Below are 17,212 nucleotides of genomic sequence, written 5' to 3'. Positions count from 1 at the left end.
CCACTTTAAATCCTTCTTGTTTGTTAAAGCGATAATGGGATTGAAATATAAAAATTCGAGAGTTGTTGTAGGAGTAGTAGTGTTGAGGATAATATAATGGAATTATTATGTCCGAAAAATTGACGAGTTGTTAATTACATGTATATATAAGTTACATTGAATGGAGCACACCTCACCGATTTTAATGGTCTTGTAAGGAATATCATCATACCAAAAGTGTAGTAGAATTTTTCTTTCACCGACAATACTCTTGTCACAGCTACGTCATTTGGTTAAACCACACTTTAGGGGATGCAAAATTATTGACTTTGAGACATACTGTTCTACGTACAATTATCGACAAGTTAACTTATTTTCTTTAATTATTAATTTAAAACATCCTAATGGTAGATTGTGTAATAGAAAAAAGAATAGAACGTTTGAAAAATCCTCAAAATATTTATATCTCTGTTAGGTAAAGTCTATAAGATGATATCAAAACGAGGATATTATCGTAAAATAAAATACCAATACCGACCATTGGTCAGGTCGTCGATAAGATAAGCGATGGTGCTACATAACAAATGAGTACACGATTGGTCAAACAAAACAAGTTGATAACGCAAGAGAGAATAGAATGCAAAATAGCATAGAGCCGAAAGATTTGTAGAAATATCACACTTCTTCTCGAATATCGTATATTGATAGAAGTAACGTGTCGCGCATCGCGTCTGGTCGTAAACTGTGTAATCTGTATCCGTAGAGAAGTTGCGATAAACATCGTTATAGCACCAAGTGATTTTCACTTTTCGAAACGGCCACTTCTGCTATTGTCGTTGATAGTCTCTCCACGGGACGAATGTGACTATGAAGATTTACCGGTGTAAACGTTAGACAAAAGTAAAACATCCAAATTCGTCGGGAAACGTAAGTTAACAATTTCTTTTTCTTAATTCACAGTGGCTCACCAACGAACAATACGTATACGAACAATTACAGAAATATTTTATGAATATATGAAGATGTGGACACATATGATTTTTTCGGTCATGGAAAAACCCATTGGTGGTATTGTTGATAAGCAATAAGTCAATAATAGTAATATTGTAGAATTATAACTATTGCAATATATAAATGATAGAGATCTGCAAATTCAAATCTATCGCAAAATACAAATACATGAAACAGTTTTCTTTAAAATATAATACGCCGATTCCGTCGTCTACTCCAGTTGAAAGATTATTTAATTTCGCTGGATTGATTCTTTGTCCGCGACGGAGTAGTCTAATGATGAAAACATTGAATGACGCACTTTGTTACATGCGATTAGCCATGCTCAAAAAAAAATAAATAAATTCAATTTGAAGGTATTGGGGATTCTTCTCATTTTAATATTATCACTCCATAATCTATATTCATTATTAGAAAATATTTTAAATAAATACATCTATAGTACAGATTTGAAATATTTTGTTTTATACTTTATTTTGAAAAAATAAACATATTTTATTTGCCGAAATTTAGCTTCCTATCCAAAATAATATTTTATTTGAACTTAAAACCTATTATCACGTTCTCTTGTTTCCATAAGATAGATATACATTCCATAAAATATTTCTCTTATTTTCATTGCAAGTTGAGTATATTTTGTAATTATTTGTGTATTTGTGAAGAAAATATACTGAATTTTATCAACTATATTTTATTGAGGTGGTCAGTTATGAATTTACTTCCATCTACGCCACCTATTTGTTATTATTTGTGAGTGGTACAATCAATATTGTCAAAACTGCCGAACAAGATGAAGAAAATAATTCCCAAAAAGGAAAAAGAAAATGTCCTTGATCTACATCTACTTAACATCTACTTAAAATTGCAATATAACGTATACACAATTACTAATTAGTTCGATTAATAAATTTATACTGTACAAGAAGTTTTTTGTATTCGTAAGAAAAATTCCATGATGAAAAAAAGATTCACTATAAAAATTTAATCTACGAATTCTGTAAAGTCGTTTTTATTTATTTAGGAATCTCGGCGTTACAGTTTTGATAAAAAAATTACGTGATACTTTAGACGAAGTACTATGTATCTAGGAACTTGAACTTGTTAATTTGACTTAGAGGAAATATGTATCGTTTTCTCGTTGCAATAATTGACGATTAAGATAGAATATTTCGCAAGTACCCAACTATGAATAAGTGTATTTGGATATAAAATTTTGTTCAAACAAATCGCCTTAATCTAAGTTTTGCATTACAGTTAGTGAGTATCGATAAAAATATTGGTTAATATAAATTAGTATAAATAAAAAAGCAGTAATTGAAGATGAATGAAAATCGCTTCTATGGTAGCACTTAAGTTAAGTGACTTTTAAGTGTATTTGTTCGATATTGATACTCTTTTTTTAATTAGCCCCAGTTGATGTGGAATTTATTTAGAAAAAGCATTAGATAGATTATTAGATTGAAATCTTAGAGTCGAATATGTGTTTCCAACCACATTCTAGGGGTTCATATAGATTCTATGAAGTGTCAGCTATTTATTACAATAACATACATAAATATGGAACTTGATGTTGAAAATACATGTAATAAAAATATCAATGGTTTGATTGGACTGTCTAAGTGTCCGAATACTTAGCCATGGTAATATGTACTATCAATGCGATAAAAAGCAGAAAATACTTCTGTTTTAAATAAATTTATTATTTTATTCCTATTTTACGTAAAATATTCCATGATAGAATGGCAACATGTACTCCTACTCAAAAATCTTGGAACAGTTATATTTGCTTGAAACTGAAGAAAGGTAAATAATTGCTTAACAATATAAAGGGTTTAAAAAGATGTGAAATATTTCGTGCAAAGCGTCATATTAAAAGAGTCGTATGATACCAAGTTCTGTAAATATGTAAAAATGAACTCGTGAGTTCGAGATATCTCTATTATGAATACAAAGGTGTTAAGGTAATAAAATCTACCAGATTATTTGTCATCATTGTGCATATCTATTCTCTTTATCTTTATTATACATGATAATGCTACACTTATTTTTTTTTTTTTTTTATATAGATAAGCGCGAATAAATGTAATTTGTCCTGAAAATGAGAAATAATATTTTGAAATGACAAAATATCAATATTTTGTTATATATCATAGTTGTTGCTTCAAATTGTACATACATAATTTTAATAATATTAAATCATAACATGTTGTGTTGGTCAAAATAATTGCGTTTAACTTCATTTATTACCTAAATTAATTGAAATATATTTAACCTAGAAAAATTTGAATATTTACCATGAGTAAACTCTAGTTTAATTAATCAAAGAAGATTTTTTTTTAATTTGCTTGATTGATTTTTAATTTCCTTAATCTAACTAATAAAGCCTACCATTGTCTACCGTACACTAATCATTTTTTTTTTACTGAGAACACAAATTCAGGATAGTTTTAATGTTAATGAATAACCTGAAATTTCCAGAAACTTAGATATTATATTTCTAGTTCCATACTAAATATATTTATAGAATATTTAAATTTACGTTAAAAGTTAAAATTTTAACAGGCTTTAACAGACAATATAAACGTTCACAATAAAGCAGTAAATCTTTTCGATCTATTTGTTGTAATATGTTTCATCATATACATAAAATTAATTATTATCAAAATACCTTTTTTATTTCGTGAATAAAAATTCCATAGAAATTCCTAATGTCTAATCACTAAAATGTTAAGATATTTATACCTACATAATAAATATCTTAAAACAACAGAGTAAAATGAATTAGAGTCTTTGTAAGTAATTCGTCAAAGAAAATATGCAATAATTGGATAATAATGATAAGTACCTATATTACATTTTATTTCGACAAAGTGTTTCTTATCTAATACAAAAAGTTTCTTATTCTTAGCCAAAGTTTTCAAGTTTCCTTTATTAGCGACTCTTAGATAAATTCACAGAAAGGTTTATATCTTTCTTTTCAAATCACACAGATATAATTATGAAAAACTGCAATTTGTATGTTTAAAAGATAACTGAGTTAACTATGAATTTTAAAAATGAATGCAAAATATGTAGAATTTACGTAGTTTATCTTCCTCCACAAGTTTATGAATTGACGTTACTTCTTCATTTATTACAATAATAATATCCAAACAAAGTAGAATTAATTTTTGCAATATATTATTTATGTGCTATGTTTTATTATTTTGTACTTGTCACGTTGATATTTAAATATGTATGTATAACTTTCAACTAATTATGAAATGTGTCATTTGTTTATTCTTATCTATTATGATAAATTGCTTTAAATCGATGATAAAATACACATGTATATCGACATGTTCTGATATTTGACATAGGTTTAATAACAAGAGAGGATATTGTCACGTCATCATGAATTTATTCCGAGACCAATTTTCGATCGTTGTCTTTTTTCTACTTTATGCTAGATATCAAGCAACAAACACCGTTGATAAAGGTAATTGAAATTTAAATAAATAATTTTGCAAAATTTGCACTTTATACAATTTGTTATAGATTTCTAATATTATTGTATGTGTTACTGATATGAGTAAGCTTTTATATTAAATTATACAAAAATCCATTTTCTCATTGTAATAATTTGATTGTTATTATATTACATTTATATTTTACATTCCGACTATTGCAAGTCTATTCTAACTTATAATTAAACATCAAGATTTATATATATTATATTATGTATTACCATTACTACACTGTAATTACTAATTTAATTTTAAAATTATTTTGTAATACATGAATAAATCATTTACATGATTTCCTGACTAAATACTTAACATTTTCACTATTTTTTCTGTCTGTAATATTTCTTCTCAATTAACTATTAATGCTAATAGTAATAAAAATATTTTTTATTGTGTAGCAGAATATGCACAAGATGATACAAAGGAACCTACCATTCTTGACTATCGACTGCCAAAAACTATCATACCTACGAACTATGAAATTATACTTATTCCGAAATTAAAAGATAATTTTGAATTCAAGGGAATTGTACATATTAGTGCATATTTACAAAAGTCTACGGACACTATAACACTTCACCATGGACGAATGCAGATAAATTTGGTGACCGTTACGATTGATTTTGAGAAGGAAGAAATTACGCAGATCGCGTATGATAATAAAACGGAAAAATACGAAATTAAACTAAGCAAAGTCCTTAGTGCAGGAACAAACATTACGATCAATTTTGAATATGTCAGTGCACTTAGGGACGACATGACTGGATTTTACAAAAGCTCCTATGTCGATGCTAATGGAAAAATTAGGTAAAGTTTTATTGCGCTTCAAAATATATTAATTATCACATTAAAAAATTATTATATAAATAGGTTGAACGTAATCTATTATGTAGATTTCAAATATATCTCTCCATTTACAAATTAGAAAAAAGTAACTTAAAGTTATAATAATACAGAATTTAGTTTAGATTCTACAAAAGCTATTTTCTGTGCGATATTACTTTCTGTTTTAAAAATTTAGCTTTCCGAAAAGAAAAATAAAGAGAACTAGACATACATCGAAGTTGACATTAAATGGTTTTAGGTGGCTCGCTTCCACACAATTCCAAACAACGCATGCAAGACATGCTTTTCCCTGTTTCGACGAACCAAGCTTCAAGGCAACATATATAGTCAGAATTTTGAGGCCTGCAGAATATTCTTGCTTGAGCAATATGCCGCTAAACAGAAGCATAGAAGCGTAAGTAACATTTGCAATGTTACAAAAAAGTATTAAATGCCATAAGATGTTGTTCATTTACACTACCATCTATAAGTCATGAGATACATGATAAAGATAATCTTTAGGAAGAACATATTCAATATTCACTTAATTCACTTTTCCTTGTAATTCATAATTGATAATTATAATATCAATTCATCCACTGTATTAAATATTTCGTCACCTGTAAATGATTGTGATTCGACTGAATTTTTCTAAGAAAAAAGTGTAAAAGAGTAATAATTTTGTTAGGTTTTGAAGTTTGAGTTTAAAAATAAGTTTGTTTGGCTTTATTTAATGCTGATCACATTACATATATATCTAATACATAATAATGTAACATTATTAACTTACAATTAGTCATTTGAATAAAATTTTCTATTTTTCTTACTTCCTAACGTTATATAACATGGTATCATATTTTATTAGAATACCGTTATAGTTTTCCTAAAAATTGTCAATTCTAATAAATCATAATCTTTTCTACTGAAAAGCGAAAGTAAATTCTGGTTTTAGAGGATTAACCCCTTAACAATTTAAGAAAATAACCTAATATTTAATAAAACAGTGTAATGAAATTACGAAATCCGATCACAAAAATGTATAACATTTCATGTTCTAAAATACTTCTATGCATGGTAAAAAATGTTTAAAAAAACATGTTGAAATTCACAAGTACCTTCCTGATCGCTCCGCTCGAATTATGCTTGGGATAAACCGTTCACTTTACTAGAATCTCAGTGAAGATAAACTATTAAGTACTATTAAGGGATTAAACGTATATTAAATGTAACGTGATATTAATAATCTAAAATTGAAGAATTGGTAACAATAAGGAAACTGCTCCAATAATTAAATTGTATTTATTCGAAAAGAAATAGATGAATAAGTTTCATATTTAAAGTTATTATATCCAAACGTGAAGAGGTGCTTTACTGTAAATATTAGTTAATTATAAAATAGCACATTTTAAAAAGTGATTTGATTTTGATTAAGGTGAAGTTTCCTCCTTACTGCAGCAATTCCTTCAATTCCAAGAGAATATGTGACAGTAAATGTATTTATAAAGGTGGATACTGAGGAGTTAGTACAATTTATTCACATAATACAATTGATGATTCCAGAAATGAAACATTTTGGGACGAATTCAAGCAAAGCATCCCTATGTCGACCTATTTGGTAGCTTTCATTATCTCGGACTTCAGCCCCGTAAAAGTAGACAATTTTAAAGTGTGGGCTAAACCAAACGCCATTGATCAAGCTAAATATGCTTTGAACATTGGCATGCAGGGTCTTGATTATCTCTCGAAGCGATTCAAGCAAAATTATCAAATTTCAAAAATGGACATGGTGGCTGTACCCGATTTTTCAGCCGGTGCAATGGAAAATTGGGGTCTTATTACCTATCGTGAATCCAGATTGTTATATGATGAACACTCGACATCTGATGTCGCGAAACAAAGCATCGCCTCTGTGATTATACACGAATTAACGCACATGTGGTTTGGAAATATGGTTACACCAGAATGGTGGAGCTACTTGTGGTTGAGCGAAGCGTTTGCAAGATACTTTCAATACTTTGGCACAGCACAGGTAATTGCAATTTTCCATTAGTTAAATTAGTCTTGCAGTTAATTAAATACAATGACTCCAAAATTGATTAAATACGTTCCCAATATGACTGTTCTTATAATAATTACTATAAGGTTCTTGTAACAAATAAAGGAGGTTAGTCTCTGTGAAATTTTCGTACTTTCTTCTATAAATTGCAGTCTTAGTTTTCTACGACACTAATCATAAATAAGCAAGGGTTTCTTCATTTTCTCACTCATACCGAGTGTGTACTACTTTAGTGTGCTTCAACTAACTTCAAGCACAAGGTGACAAAAAAATTACATTTTGAATCAAGACCCCAAATCGGGTCGTGAAATAACGGGTACCCCAATAAGTTTATAAGTCGACAATCTTTCGGAATCCCAACCTGACCCGAAATTCGAGTAAAGCTTTAGTGTGAAAAATAACTATGTTCTTAATAGAATTTTCTACATCTTTTAGTAATACAACTTCCTTAAGATAAATATCAAATAGTCAAATGAACAAATTTTATTATACTGAGATTTAATTAAACATACGTGTAATCCAAAGATCGAAGAAATTTTTTCAAAATTTAATTTAAATTGGAATAGAAAATATATCTATTTACTAGACTTATCACTATCTTTAATCGATATGTTATTAGTCGTAAAGTATCAATAGTAAAATGTAATAGTTTTATTTACAAACAATGTAAATATACGTACATGATGATCAGCAGAGTATTGACTGATTTCAATTGAACAACATAGAGTATATATATGCTAAATCATATTTTCAGCCAACTAAAAGAAAGCAATTTTGAAATTTAAAATAGACTATCTGTAATTTCGACCAATCGCGGGGAGACGTAATCGCAAGGAGAGACGTCAATGGGGGTCGTAAATCCCCGTTACGATTATAACAATCGACACCACGAATTGATCGATCCCCTGATTTCCGTTGAGATAATAGGGGTGATTGAGGTTGTATAACCCTGTGATTCACAGAATTATAAATTATATGTTTCCAGCACTTAGATTACACTGACAGAGAGAGATAAGTAATTAACAACTTGTCGCACGAAGCTAAGATAGATATGTGCGTTAGAGCAGGGCTCTTATAGTTAGATTTAGTGTATTAGTGGACGTAGCACTATGAGATTTAGGAGAGGAAATGTATGCTCGACAATACCGAGACCGACTCTCGCGTTATGCTTAGACTGCCCCGTTGGGCATTAGCGTATACTTAGTAGTTGACTTTTCCAACGATGTAGAAGAAGTGAAGTTGAGTGACAATGCTGTGTCCGAGGAAAGCTAAGGATGGGTGTGTCTAGCGCACGGGACCATCGGATTTGTTGGTGCCGATGTTATTTAGGAGAGTGAGGGAATAGGCTTCGTTTTTAATTGGTTAAACGAAGGGTCTTAACTGCCCTCGACAGAAAGTGGTTAGTGGGAGGAAAGTTGCAGCGCACGTGAGAAAACTAACTTTCCCTTGTCCCGCCGTGGTAGACAATAGTCTTTAGAAATGCTTCGGACACAGATGTTTGTTTGTTTTGAAGGACCTTAGCAGGCAAGTGACTCGGGTTTATGACGGGTGCTTAAGGATATTGAGGGTACGCCGTACGGAAGAGCGGACATCTGGTGTCCGTCTGGCCCGCGGTGTGTGACCTGGGCCAGGTAGAGAGTCGCCTGGCGTAACACTATCAATGAATCCCATTTAAACAGACATCTCTCATTTCTACTTGATCTTTGAATTAAACATTTCAAAAATATCAATTAATGACCAGAAAGGTCACAACATTAAGTAACTCTTTGATTTTTCACAAAACTATTTTTCAAAAAACTGAATCTATAAAGCTAACAGCTTGTTCCCTGTTCTAACTATGTCATGTTAAAGTATATGCTTCTTTTTAATATCAATATTAGAGAAGCAACAAGCCGTACATTATCATCCACTTCTCGTGAAACCTTCAATTCTCTAAAATTTTGTATTGAAATTAAATAAAGGTTTCAGTTTTGCGTGTTTGTCAGAATAAGTTTTAAAAATGTTTTGTGCCACTCAATTCTCTTCCATATTTTCGATTTTGATCATGCTACAATATCTAATAAAAATAAGAATTTGTTTAAGATTTGCTCAAATGAGAATGTTCATAAATAGATAATAGTGAGCAGTATAATCAAAAAGTTTTAGGGGTCTAACGGTCGTGGTATCTTTAAACCATTATATCATTATATCTCATATTTAACTTGTATTATGAAAAATATAGATGAAACTTTTTTTTTCATTTCCTAGTTGTTAAATCCTTTCATTATTCAATAACCTGTTGACTATCCTATACTATTCGTGATATTAGAAATAATCCATTTTGTAGATCGAGAAATCATGGAACATGGAAGATCAGTTCCTCGTGGAGCAACATCAAACAGCTCTTGCAGCTGATGCTATCGAGTCTTCTCAACCAATGACGCGGAACGTCACAAATTCATCGCAAATTAGCGGAGTGGGAGATACTATTACTTATAACAAAGGAGCCAGTATCCTACGAATGATGAATCTCGTTTTTGGATCCGATGTATTTGATGCTACGCTACAAAATTACTTGAACAAGTAATGAGCAATTTCATTATAACAAGTATGGTAAACTATAAAAGAGACTATATTAAAATTATAAATAGTTGCATAAAACTATTAAATAATTATAACTTTGTTATCAATGAAACACGAAGTTTTTAAACTGAGGCGATGGGCGTGATAGGTACTGAAGAAACACTCGAATATATTTAACGACAAATATTTATTAACAATATATTCTGTGTGTACACGTGGTGTAAAGCTCGCGGTTACTAATTTCGGTTCGCGGTTCGCGATTGCAAGTTCGAACTCTGATCGATGCGTTTCAATGCGATACAAGTTCGGACGATGGTTGCCTAAGATGTCGAGCAACTCGAATCAGTGATAGTTGCCATCTACTTGCGTCAAACGACTGACTTTCCATTACGATGATGCTGCATAGGAAAACTATGAGGGGGGGGGGGGGGGCGTGCGGTCATAGGCCTCTGTTCCTCTTTTTTAGTATGACGTGCTGGTGGTGATGCCCATTGAACTTTGCAATGGCCACATCACTCCTGGCTTGGTCATCGTCTCGTCTCCAGTCACCTGCATCGCCGATCGGAAGTGAGGTGTCGAGGTTTTGCTGAAGATGGTTTCGCTCCAGATTTCCACAATCTTAGATTCGCGATGATCGAAGTCCCGGTAGCGCTATCGTGGTCACACCTCTTTTCGCTGCCGATCACGTCGGGGTCACCAATTTGAGGGGTTTTGGCGTTGTCCGTGATAATTGTAGCTGCTAGCTGTAGATGTCGCTTGATGGGCTACTGCTGTTTTTCTTCCATTTTTGATGCGTAAAAGAAAAATCGGACTCCGGTCGACGGGATCCGAACCAGGGTCCCGAACGTTCGTGACCTAAGGCGCTAACCACTGCGCTGCCGTCGTCCGACACTAGTTAGTGTCGAGTGGTGGCATTTTCTGTTGAGTGCCACCACAAAACGATAAGAGATAATCACAAGTAATAATGTTTCATTATGTCATTAAGTTCAAGGCTGTATCTTTTATTATTTCCGAAATTAATTATACAATTTCAGCGAAGAAACTTTAAGATATATTCGTTTTTATAACATAACATTTTTTCAGAAATGTTCATCGATTCTTCCTTCGTCTTTTTTTTTTTTAACGAATGTCAAGCAATTACAGTTATAGTAGATATTAAGATACATTCATAACGTATATTTCAACATATTTCAAACAATTTACAGTTGTAATAACATATATAAGATCAACTAATAAAATTTAACACTTGCAAGTGCAATTAAATAGAAATATGAAATGTCATTTAAATAATTTATAGTTAATTAATTAAATTTCTTTTACTCGTCATGCTCTCATGTCTATTATTAGTTAAAATTTTTTTCGATTTAAAGTGAAAAATCTACTTTGTTAGTAACTTTTGTACACTGCTGTAAATATGTAGCGTATTTTAAATAGAACATCCTATATGTTCAAAACGATAAATTCGAAAATATAGTTTCAGAAATCTCACATTAAAATATTATTACTAGTTTTTCTATAAATACGAACGTGTAATCTAAGTACAATGATTTGCATTCATTCCAGTAATGCAGAAAAAAAAGTGGCGCGACCACAAAATCTCTGGTCGGAACTTCAAGCTGAAATCAATCGTAATAATATACAACTTGGTACTTCTGTCGAAGAAATTATGTCCACGTGGACAGAACAAGCCGGATTTCCGGTGGTAAAGGTCTTCATTGAAAATGGTCAGGCTACTTTGCAGCAAGAACGTTTCTTGTTGAGGAATATGAAATCCACACCTATCAACGTGAAATGGTGGATACCCATTACGTGGACTACTCAAGAAAATATGAATTTCAATCAAGTAAATGTGGCATATTGGTTGAAACATGAAGGCGAAAGAACAATTAAACTTAATAAATCTTCAGGATGGGTGATATTCAATGTTCAATCAGCTGGTGAGTATTGCTTATTTAAATTTATATTTTATGTTTTACTAATCCTGCTTCCGAGTTCTTTGTTCTAGTCAAGATACTTCTTTAATTAAAAAATATATTAACAACTTGTACTTTTTCATTAGTTTTTGGTAAAATATTATGTAACTCTGCTTACGTAGACTATAAACTAAACTAAAAAATTTGTGTATAGATACAAAAAAATTAGAATAGAATAGAATAGAAACTAAAAAATTTGTGCACAACTTTTAATTATTACTTCCTTATAAAATGGGTAATATATCATATTTTATTTTACATAATTAGTTATATTTTAATGTAAACAGTTCTAACGTTTACATGTTAAGGATATTATAGCAAAAAAAAAAAAAAACAAAATAGATACTTTCCAGGATTTGCGTTTAAAATGTCTTCAATACGCACTCATGTATAGATCTATCTCTTTATAATAAACCTGTTCATTATTAAATAAATATAAAATATAACAGGATGTTATATACATATATTTCTAATAACATATCTAAAATTATAATTCATTAAAAAGTCACAAATGCACTTACTTTCGATAAAACTACGATAATACTTCGATAATCTTACTTCGATAATCTACGTAACTTAAATAATATGACTGAAGAAATTCAAAGTATAAAACTGATAATATATAATTAGTTCGATAATATATAGTACAAATTATATTTACTTCCTTTATTGAAATAATATTTCGTTTGCAAAGACTTAAACGATACAAAAGGAACGAACAATACTAACATTTTGAGATAGCATTCAGCAAACTATTTTGTAAAGATTACTTTTCCACTTCATTTATTTTGCACTTTCTGTGATTGTTTCCTTCTTTGTTTCGTCCATCTGGCGTATTGTAGTAACATCATTCAAATAGAAAGTATTATAGGATTATTACGACGCGTTGATAAAATTAAACTTAATTTTATAGGAATATTTGACGTGAGACTGTTATCATGATACCTTATTTTCACACATGTATACGTAAGATATGGTTCAAAAGATAGTGATAAAGAAATTTGTTTTAGCGAAATTAGTGAAATATATCTCAAATTTTATAAAAATAGAAATCCTCAGAGATTTGTTTTTGCTAGGTAAAATATATCGTGTTTTATTTATATAGTGATGTTATGAAAATCATAAAATAGAAAACTATAAATTTCTGCAATTAATTTGCAAAAATAAGGGTTCGAGGAGATTATTTATAAATATTATTCTTTGTGCTGTTTATTATTATTAACGCAGATATAAATACATAAAAATATATATATAAAGAAATATTTCTGTGCTTAAAGATATTGATAATTAGACAATCTGTGTTCCCTTGTACAATATAATTTATTAGCTAATCATATTATATGCTTTCATTTCACAATGTTGCAATTTTTTATCAAATGGAATAATCGAATTACGAATTGAAATATTTATTTGTAAAAATTAGTTTCTTTTATCAACAATTTCAATACTGTTGTAGAAAAGAATAGTGAAATTGTAGAGACGTTCCGTTATCTCTGATTTCTATAATATTTTGAATATGTCGTAGAACTTAACATTTTATACACCTTTCTCTAGCTACTTCACAAAAAACTATCGGTATCACTACAGTGAATTCTGCAGATATTTGTGAATAGGTGGCAACGTATGGCTCTGTTTAATTGTCAATAGTCGGATAGAATGACTTAGTCGAAACCTATCATTTATTTTCGATTTATATAGACAAACGAGGGAGGGGTGGGTTTGAATAAAGCTCCGTGCACAATTGCATATGCGAATCATATCCGAAGCATAAAAAATGTCTATTATAATCCAATTAGGAACGAATATCATCAACGTATTGGGCTTAGGATTACAAATTAACTTGGAAATATAGTAGGAGATTGAATAATTGATATTATCTTATGAAAGGAATAACCGTTACTATTTTATGCAAGCGTTGCAGCCGCCTCGAGGCGGTCGAGTTAAAATAACTCAACCGAAACCAAATACATTGGTAATATCCATTTTAATTGAATTACGAGCAGACATTTCTTACAGTCCCGCACATATAGTTGTGAACGGAGCTTTACCCAAGCTCGCCCATATGCAAAAAATAAAAACTAGATTTCGGTTAGATCATTATATCCGTCCGCCTCTAAGCTGCCGCCAACCAATACTTTAAGTACACTGGCATGGAAGCGCAACTGTAAGACAGACTTCACTGTATTCGCTGTATTCTACCGATAGTTTTTTGCAAATTTTTCGAGAACTATGGCTGACCAACAGTTATATGTACAAGAAACAGTTGTTCAAAATTATGCCCCTGATAATATATTTAAAAATTATCGAATTCGGAGAGGACATAGTTTTTCTATAGTTTCATTTGCATTGCGTATCTCATATAACTCTATAGTATATATTTTATTTTATTTTATATATCATGAACATATTTTATATTTATTTATCGTTTACATTCAGTATCAGAAACTACATCGTAAACTATACTTTAAAAACTGTACTTCATGGAAGTATTTGAACACTTATAAAACACATAAAAATAAATAGAAATACATAAAAATTACGAGATATTTATTGTAGATGGTACCGCTAAATATTGGGGTTTACTAATACAGTAAATGATTGGCTATTTTAATACCTTTGCGATACTTCTGTAATATATACTTCTATTATATTTAATACAATTTAATATCCTGTAATTTTTATACATAGTTTTAAATTCGTTTCAAACTTTACTAATACAATCATGATACTCGAGTCTGAAAACAATATTCATGAAATTTCAAAAGTTCGTATAACGTACATAATTCATTAATAGTATCTATAAGTGTTCAAATACTTTCATAGTGCTTGTAAGATAATTAAATGAAAAAGTATGTATTAAGTATGAGTATACGAACATTGTTAAGATCGATAAGATCATTGATATGGTACATACAAAACTTATTGAACCATTATTTCACAAATCAAAATTATTTTTTCAGGTTTCTATCGAGTAAATTATGACAACGCTTCCTGGTATCGCATTATCGATGTTTTAAATAGTAAAAACTATCAGAACATACATGTCCTTAACAGAGCCGCTCTAGTTGACGATTTGTTGAATTTAGCAAGAGCTGGTTTGCTTAATTACCGAACTACTTTGGATGGTTTGCAATATATTACACGAGAAAGGAATTACTTGCCATTCAAGGCTGCATTCTCTGGGATCACGTATCTTGATCAACGATTATCTGGAGATAATGAGTATTATAAACATTTTAAGGTTTGTCAACGTACCGTATAGTTATTCTATATTTTTAAACGTATTCACGGCATACTTAAAATATAAATAGCAATGTTTCATGCCTGATGCGTTCTTAAGTGGATAATAATCTTTAAAATAATCTAAATCTCCTATCTAAGTCTCCATAGTAAATATGTAGTATGGTAATTATTTAGAAAGCTGCTGGTATCTTCGACTTCGATGATTTTTAAATATGTTGTAGAGAACAACTTTTCCTTTGCGTATTACCGCCAAATTCTTCTAATTTTCGAAATATTTGCAAAAAACTGTCAGGATCACTACAGTGAATTCTACTCATGTATGTGTACCTGTGACACAGTACACAAGCAGAGCCGAACAAAACTCAATTTGATTCTTTTTAATATAACCATACATGTAGGAAACGTATAGCGCTAGTAGGTTTACTAACAGTATGATCGATGCTCCATCAATCTATATTTACGCAGTCACTATTCGTTACTAATTACTCTCGTTACAATGGTTCTCTTTTAAATACATTGACCACACTTTTTGACAACGCTGACAGCACTCCTTGATAACGCTGACAACACACCCGATATCTCCCAGGCAATCCGTCCACGATACTGCACTATACCATATTTCTACAATAGACCATTCTGACAAATACATCTAACATCAGATGTACTCATCATCACTGATTTCGCTCGCGCCCCAGTCTTTCTATGGCTGCCTCGGGTGACAGTCGCGTCACGGGATCCTCCTGATCCTCTTCTTGGGCCTTGTGCACTCGATCGATCAAACCGCTTCGGCCTTCCTACACTAACAACACTTCTTGGAATGTTAGCGATCCTGATAGCGGCCTGTATATCGGCGTGTCTGCCTCCTCCTTGTACCAAATAACTAGAAGGAGGTTGTCCCCAGGGACCGGCGGTTGCACGTTGCATGGTAACTGAGAAGTTCCACCTGTCACTGCCTCCGCATCTATCATAGTCACACTTCATATGATCATCCGCCGTGGAGGTCGTTTGCGGCCCCTCATATTCGCCTTCCCGCTGCACTATGTAACGCCTATTTCCTAAAACTTTCACCGCGCGGTACTGCCCAAGGAACTTCGAGTGGAGCTTTGGCCCAGGACCGTCCTGCGTCCTCTTAATCGCCACCAGAACCCCCGTCTTGTATGTTGTTACCTTCTGTTACCCATCTGTTTTCAGCCCGAATCTCCCAGATTCTTCTCTTTCCTTCTATGCACGACTGATCTCGCTCCTTAAAACTCTTGTTCTCGCCATTCTTCATCAGTGTATCAACTATCTTACACCTGAAAGGGGTTTGCTGTTGCATGACATTTATGGAATCGCAGACATCAACCGTTTTCCCTTGTTTCAGCGTCGACATTTCTGAGTCGCTTCAATTGCGCACAAGAATATCACCCCACGTGTTACCTAGCTCTTCATCACGCAGTTTATGTCTACAAACTTGAATGATCTCGTCACCGATTCGAAATTGCTTCGACTTGGCTGCTACTTCATTTGCATCTATCTTCGAAATCACGCTCAAAAATATTAAGGAATCTTTGACATTCCACCGTCACATTTTTCTGACGTGCTCGTGCTAGGTCTTGTTTGTTCGACTGTATAATTTGCACAACACTCTGTGAATCCTACGAAAACCTCATCTCAACCGTCTGTGTCGTCTCCATCCGACAGTCTATTACAATCTTTTTTCTCCACTTTACAAATAGAAACGTTTCCTTTCTTTATGTTTACTTCGACAGTATTCAGGAAGTCTGCGCCAATAATAAACGAATGTTGCATTAGGGTATCTGAAACTACATGTACCGTCATAACATACGGCTCATCGACTATCAGAACATTCATCGAAAATTCTCCGGGTGTACAATTTCTTTCGGACCCGAAAGAAATTTAACAATTTTCTGATCTAATTCGCTATCGGTGTCTATTAGCGCAGGCAATTCGAAAGCTCCGATCTTAACGTCTTTACCACGCTTCGTCTGTAACAATCTCCACGCACTACAAACCTCTTTAAGGGACTCACTCAGGTTGCTGCACTTCTCTGCGAT

At 31.8% G+C, this 17,212-nt stretch overlaps 1 protein-coding gene across 2 annotated transcripts in view; it reads left to right on the top strand.

Moving 5' to 3' along the window:
* The first annotated feature begins 585 nt into the window (after positions 1–585).
* The window catches only part of LOC117212822 (putative aminopeptidase-2), a 74,989-nt gene continuing 58,362 nt past the window's right edge, over positions 586–17,212 (top strand). Inside the window, exons 1-8 of one of the 2 annotated variants that reach the window (XM_033457881.1) lie at positions 586–906; positions 4,350–4,468; positions 4,898–5,303; positions 5,581–5,736; positions 6,882–7,350; positions 9,704–9,939; positions 11,503–11,876; positions 14,873–15,153. In XM_033457881.1, coding sequence (XP_033313772.1) covers positions 4,384–4,468; positions 4,898–5,303; positions 5,581–5,736; positions 6,882–7,350; positions 9,704–9,939; positions 11,503–11,876; positions 14,873–15,153 — 2,007 coding nt within the window. In that variant the 5' untranslated portion in view covers positions 586–906; positions 4,350–4,383. Of the gene's footprint in view, positions 907–4,349; positions 4,469–4,894; positions 5,304–5,580; positions 5,737–6,881; positions 7,351–9,703; positions 9,940–11,502; positions 11,877–14,872; positions 15,154–17,212 lie in introns of both variants that reach the window. The other variant, XM_033457880.1, reaches the window with a different exon arrangement.

The sequence above is a fragment of the Bombus bifarius genome, unplaced genomic scaffold, assembly GCF_011952205.1.
Source record: "Bombus bifarius isolate JDL3187 unplaced genomic scaffold, Bbif_JDL3187 scf7180000008381, whole genome shotgun sequence".
Taxonomy (NCBI): Eukaryota; Metazoa; Arthropoda; class Insecta; order Hymenoptera; family Apidae; genus Bombus; species Bombus bifarius.
Note: the sequence above shows the minus strand (reverse complement) of the source record. Positions and strands in the feature narration are given on the sequence as shown.